Source organism: Monopterus albus, unplaced genomic scaffold (genome assembly GCF_001952655.1).
Source record: "Monopterus albus unplaced genomic scaffold, M_albus_1.0 scaffold19.1, whole genome shotgun sequence".
NCBI classification, from domain to species: Eukaryota; Metazoa; Chordata; class Actinopteri; order Synbranchiformes; family Synbranchidae; genus Monopterus; species Monopterus albus.
In genome coordinates this window covers 2,348,343-2,355,187 of record NW_018127899.1, presented here as the reverse complement: position 1 = coordinate 2,355,187, position 6,845 = coordinate 2,348,343, and the positions used below count along the sequence as shown (strand labels likewise).

Genomic DNA, 6,845 nt, shown 5'->3' with positions numbered 1-6,845 from the left:
GGAGCTGGAGGAAGTGTCTGGAGAGAGGGAAGTCTGGGCATCTTTGCTTAGACTGCTGCCCCCGCGACCCGGTTCCGGATAAGCGGAGAAAAATGGATAGATGGATGGATGGTCCCTGTTTGTGACTTGGCTTGTCAACGTCACATTAAAGCTGTAATCCTTCAGTACTGATGAATCTGGCGACACTGGTGGTGAGTGTGATAAGCAGGCTACTTCTCTCATTACTACAGCAAACACATGCTGAGCCACTGCCCATGTACAACAACAAACACAACACAGCAGCCAGTGCAGCTAAACAATCCCGTGTTGTTTTAATGAAGAAGTAGCTGTTCAGCTTGTCCCCTCTGCTCTCTGTCTTTCCATTACTCCCTTGCAAAAAGTATCACTAATCTCATAGTGAGAAGTGTTGGAAAATTGAAGTTTCTTCTTAAAACCATTAACATTGTTGAGATGTTTGTGTTGCGATGTTGCAGTTTTAATGCAGCTCATAATTAGCCTACATTTATCAGCCTGCGTTAACACAACCGCTGCTTTCTTGTCCAATGCCACCCCCACGTTAACTTTGATGCTACATGAGAGCGAATGCATTATCTCGTCTGACATCTTGTGATGTGGTCTATCTTCTCCTCCTCTCTGTATGGGTGCAGGCAGTCAGACCTTGGTGAGCTCTGTGTAATCAGCAGTTTAGTTTCATGCTTAAAGGGTCAAAGGTCAAATTGGAAGGTGTTGGACCTTCATATCTCACAGTGTACAACAGAAAGAGGAGAGGACAATTTAACCTTAACATTTGCCTGCAGGAACATCCCCATAAAGAAAATCCTCAAGGAGAACTGCTCTAATTCATGTATCACATATAACATTTACTGCTATGATTCCTTGGTTTTACAGCTCGAATCCTGTGTGATTACACATTTCCTCCATCTGATCTCTGCACTGTCTCCACAGTAAAACTTTGTGATTCAGCTGAATCAGAGAAACAGATGAAACTCAGTGTCCTGACTGCAGCAGGATAATGAATTTACACAACATGATTTTCTCTGCTCGTGTTATTGTTTTTTATCCAATCACAGCCGACATGTCATCTATTTATAAACGAGAGGAAAGAACACAAACTGACATGTGGCTGATGTGAGCTTTTATTATCTGCAATCTTTTTTATTTCCCTGCAAATTGAAAATAAGAATAACAATCACAGAGCAGGACAACTGGAGTCACTGAGTTTGTCCTGAGAGTGAAGACAGGGGAATAATGATGAGACAGAAATTGGTTTTGACGTGACTCGTGGCTGTTTGCTGATACTCTGATGACAGTTAATGAGCCTGTTATTGTGCAGCAGGAGACAAATTCTGAATCCAACATTAGGCTGGAAGCAAAGTCCCAGGAAACAACCATGGCAGAGGTACTTTAAAACGAGTCAAGGTCGAGCTGGACATTTTTAGCACGACGACTGAAGGCAGCTTTAAATGATATGAGAGGCACAGAAACGAAAAGATCAAAGGTGTGTTGGTCGGTATGCTGCTGCTGTATGTGGACCCATAGCTATGGTTATGACAACAGCTGTTAATGGACCACTGAATGGGCTGACAACATCCGTGTTGGCTGGTGCACCTGCGTGGATGTGATGTGTTGCTGGCCACGCTGTGAATGAGCCAGTCATTGTGAAGAATCAGCCAATACCAGCACATCTTCAGTGCTGAGCTTGCTTCATTCAGTAAATGGGGTTAATGAGTAACAATATGAGTGACAGGAATGTTGCACAAATGCTTAAATAAAAGCCATTTGATACATAAAAGATCACTAGTGAAGCCGCTTGAGGCAGACAATAATGTCTGGTTTGTGCCTGAAGCAGATCTTTCTGACTGAATTACTGCAAGACAGTTGATAAAACACTGTGGGAGTACAGCCTCCTTTTTTCCAGTGAAACCAGTGGACGTCAGTAGCAAAAGGGAAACAAACAGTGGTGTCCTGTTTCAAAGTCAGACAGTTTGTCCTCCTGAGGACTTTATGGCTCTATAACAATGTACCACAAGACGAAATTAAATGTTGTTTTTGGACATTTGCTGAAAGAGTTGATGCTGTTTTTTCTTGGGAGAACAAGGTTGCAGTTTCTCCAGACAAATTCTTTGTCTCAGAGAATCCAAGATTTTAGGACAGTTTATATTGTGTGGCTATGGTTAATTTAACTTTTTTTTTTAAAGAAAGAGAATTGTTAAAATAGAAAGTGTTAGTGATGCTTGGGGCTGCTCCCTATTGAATCACTCATTTTACAGATTCAGCCAGATCCAATTACGCCCTCTGCAGCTTTTGCTCCTTTGATTTCTATGTGTTTTTCCCTATCAGCAGCTGATTTTCTCTTTTATAAAGATGCAGTGTGTTCATAATTCCCATGAATATATACTTGACTTAATGGAGCATTGAAAATTAATTTGGGCTCTGAAGGCTCCTTAGGTAAGCTTTATACAACGCTGGTGCAACAGCATGTCTGCTGCATAATAGGCTTGTTTCCTGGATCTAAATGAGCTTTACAAGCAGGCAGAGGAAAGAAAAGAAAAACTGAGTAAACAAAGAGCATGAGGGAATTGAATTCAGTCTGCAGTTTGTGTTCATTAAAGGTTTTCACACTGAGATGATCAATGAAGAAGAGACAACAAGACACTCCTCCCAGAACGTATTTGTTATGCTCTTTAAATGTTTTCAGTTGGGATTTTAGAAAACATTTTAACAATAAGAAAAATATGATAAAGGCAGAAAACGCTGACATAGTGATGGTGATATTTCACCGAGTTAATCTGATGTTTTGATGTAATATGAATTAACAGACCTCATCTCTCTTCAAAATAAGTCTCTGCATCATCACCATCACTGAGCTGTGACTGATGAATTTCACTCAGCAGCTGTTGGAGTTGATGGTTTCCATCTTTCTGCAGCGGCACTGATTCTCAGTCATTATTTTTTATTATGGAAAATACTAAATGGAGAAAAATCGAATTTTTACTTTTTTACCAAGGTAGGCAGATCTTGAGCACATTGAACACTGTGAGAGACTGATCAAATGAAGAAAGGTCAAAATCAGAGCAGTTCAACACATCCTGACTTTTTGTTTGAGCCAAGCTTCAAAAACACTGGATTCTACATTTCCCATAATGCAGCTGGATGATGGACAGTCTTTCATTAGAGCCTTTGTGCCTGTTAAACAGCCAACTCCACACATTTAAAATGATCTATAAGTGCATTGTGGTGTTTGCTGTATCTTGTTATACACAGAAATACAGGTTAAGTGTTCATCAGAGCGACAGCCTGGGGGAAGAAACTGTCCCTGTGCCTGGTTGTCTTAGTGCACAGTGACCTGTAACGCTGTCCAGAGGGGAGGAGTTCAAACAGATTGTGTCCTGGGTGTGAGGGGTCTGCAGTGATCCTCTCTGCCCTCCTTTTGACCCGTGAGGTGTACAGGTCCTCCATGGAGGGCAGGCTCACACCAATGACCTTTTCTGCAGTCCTGACTGTCCACTGAAGTCTGTACTTGTCCTGTTTGGTTGCTGAGCCAAACCAGACAGTGATGGAGGTGCAGAGAACAGACTCGATGATTCCTCTGTAGAACTGTATCAGCAGCTCCTGGGGCAGGTCGAACTTCCTGAGCTGGCGCAGGAAGTACATCCTCTGCTGTGCCTTCTTGATGATGGTCCTGATGTTGGACGACCACTTCAGGTCCTGGGAGATAGTGGAGCCCAGGAACTTGTAGGACTTTACTGCTGATACAGTGCTGCCAAGTATGATGAGGGGGGTAAGGTGGGAGGGCTCTTCCTGAGGTCCACTGTCATCTCCACTGTTCAGCTCCGGGTTGTTGCGACCACAGGACCAGCTGCTCAACCTCCCGTCTGTAGGCCAACTCGTCACGTCCCAGATGAGACCGATGACCGTTGTGTCATCTGCGAACTTCAGGAGTTTAACAGAGGGGCCTCCAGAGATGCAGTTGTTTGTGTAGATGGAGAACAGCAGCAGGGAGAACATGCATCCCTGGGGGGCACTTGTGCTTACTGTCTGGGGACTGGATGTGGTTTCTGCTGCTTCCTGTCTGTCAGAAAGCTGGTCATCCACTGACAGGTGGGGGCAGGCACAGTGAGCTGGGTCAGTTTGTAATGGTGGATGTCCGGGACGATGGTGTTGAACGCTGAGCTGAAGTCCACAAAGAGGGCCCGTGCATAGGTCCCTGGGGAGTCGAGGTGTTGCAGGATGTAATGCAGTGCCATGTTCACTGCATCATCCACTGACCTGTTTGCCACTGACCTGAATAATGATGTGTTATTATAGGTTAAGATAATAAAAAAGGTGTATAAAATAATTAAAATCTGCTCCACCTGCACAATGCACCACTTTACCTTTGGTACTTTAAATATTTTTTGCTGATTATACTTAACATTTTGACTGCAGGACTTTTACTTGTAACACAGTATTTCTACACTGTGGTATTACTACTTTTACTTAAGAACTTCGACCACTGGCACGGTCATGGGTGTCGGGGGCCAGGAAATCACAAAGTGCCTAAATGGTTTCACTAGCTGGGACCTTGCCCTGGACTGGATGAGGGCAATGTATGGATTATGAGTGGATAGTGTTATCAGTCATATCTCTTTGTGGTTTGGGGAAAGCTTTGGGAATCTGCACCGTTCTCAAACTGGCAGATCCTCAATGGGAGAAAGAAGGAATGAGAGAGGAGAGAAGGGAAGAAAGGTTGGGGCGCATGGGATTTGAAAAGCAGATGAAGATAGTAATGGGTGGTATTTATGTTATTGAGGAGCAAGAGGTGTGTTGGGCAGGTCCAGCTCCTAAACCTCAGATTCAATATCTCCTTTTATTGTACTAAGGTTGTTCTTATGGTGTTTTGTTGCTGCTCTCTATTGCTGCTGGAACACAGGAATTTCCCCATTGTGGGATCAATAAAGTCCTACCTTACGTTACCTTGTGTTACATCTGCATTGGTGTGTAGATGCTCTGATACCCAGACAGAATCAGTAACAATGGTTGTATCGTTTCCTTCCTTTTCACTGTACCAGTCTTTATATGTCTGGATCAAAAGATGTTTGCCTGAAAACGCATCAAATCCGAGAAGTAGATACCAAATCTTTGGCATTTTTACTTAAAAAATGATTTGATAAGTAAAATAAATGCTAATTAATTTTCTGTTGATCAGCTAATTGATTGAATGACAGCTCAAAACTCCAAAGTGTCCTCTTCACATTAAGTTGCAAAGTGCTGAGGTTATTAATGCTGCTGCTCTGCTGCAGAGCATCTCACTGAGGGATGAAGTCATTACAGAAACCTGTGAAGTGCACAGACCAGCCCTGACACCAGAAACCATCACACAGGAGCAATATCGACGCTTCGGAGGGTCTGATTGTTTTATTCCTCTCCTCTTTGAGTTAAAAGCTGCGTCGATCACCGAGCACTTTTGATTCTGTTTCTGCAGGTCAAAGATAAACTGGACTCTGAGCTTCATGTGGTTCAGATGCAGAGGATTATAAAAACACACACATCACTGCACTGAAAGCTTTGTTCTAAGATTAATGTTATCCATCGCTGCTGTAAATGTGACATACAGCTTTGTCTGAAATGATGAAATACAATTATTATATCAGTATTTTTGTTTTTTGCTTGTTATAGACTGTTTATGTAATTTATTGCTGTTTGTTTCTTAATAAGTTTACTTACAGTATAATGGTATTTTCTCCTTACTCTCGAAACAAGTGATTGACTGACAGAAAATTCATTACCAACTTTTGAAAATTGACTAGTTGTTTAAAGTTTTAATAAACTGATTTAACAATTTCCTGGTGTCATTTCTCACTGACCTGCTATCTGTTTCATACCAGTCAGCTGAACATGTTGTTTGGTCAACTTGGGGAAACTACATCAGGGCATTTTTCAATATTTTGGGTATTTCACTGAATAAACTATTAACCAGTCAATCTAAAAATAACCATCAATCCTTAATGAAAATTGTCATTTTAATTTATTTAGTGTGTGTGTGTGGGATGGCTCAGTATTTCCTCTCTTATCTTTCTCTAGTCATGATTCTTCCACTAAAACCCAGCGGGGACTCGCTGGAGCTCAGCCGCCCCCCGAGCGCCTCAGCCAGGCCACAAAGTCCGGCCCGGTGCGGCCCAAACCCAGAGCTGGTGTTACAGTTCTACAGCTGCTCTATACCTCCCGCCTTTTAGCACCACATCGTCCACTGCTGCGCACACGCACAGGGTGGCAGGTGCGCAAAACACGCACCATATGCACGCATGTGAACCGTGTCAGTCCACAAGATACGAAAATGATCTAAAGAACATCGTATTATTTGTCATTTTAAGGCTCATTCGGTGACCTGTTGAGGGATTCTGGACACTCAGTTTCACCCACACACGCACGCACACACGCACACACCGTGAAGTCTGTGAGAACCATACCTTCCCTCAGAATCTGGTTGTGGAGGAGCAGGAGAAGCAGAAAGCAGACCGCAGCGGCAGTCAGAGCCCAGGCCAGACGGAGGAGCTGCATGAGGAAGAGCCGCTTGGGGAGCCAAAAAGTCCAAACTGTGATTATCCGCAGGTTGGTGCCTCCTCACGACGCCACATCCATCCCAATCCCACAGAGAGGAGGACAGAGGCGGGACACGAGTGGCATCTCCGGAACAAGAAAACCACAAGCGAGCCTGACGTGGCAAATCCAAAATGGGAGAGGATTTAGGCAGCAAGAGGTTTGCTTTCCCTCCGCAGACTTTCGTGGGTGAAGCTGCCGGGGTTCGCGCCACGCTCCCCGGTGCGTCACGGTGCGCAGCGGCGACCGGCCGGCGCAGCAACAGG

At 43.8% G+C, this 6,845-nt stretch overlaps 1 protein-coding gene across 4 annotated transcripts in view; it reads right to left on the bottom strand.

Moving 5' to 3' along the window:
* Positions 1 to 6,824, bottom strand: part of LOC109956460 (protein FAM19A5-like) — a 31,578-nt gene extending 24,754 nt beyond the window's left edge. For all 4 annotated transcript variants that reach the window (XR_002274406.1, XM_020593596.1, XM_020593595.1 and 1 more), the window contains exon 1: positions 6,450 to 6,824. Coding sequence is in view for 3 of the 4 variants with exons in the window: in XM_020593596.1 (XP_020449252.1) it covers positions 6,450 to 6,540 (91 nt within the window). In the remaining variant the exon portion in view is untranslated. The remainder of the gene's footprint in view (positions 1 to 6,449) is intronic.
* Positions 6,825 to 6,845: the final 21 nt, after the last annotated feature.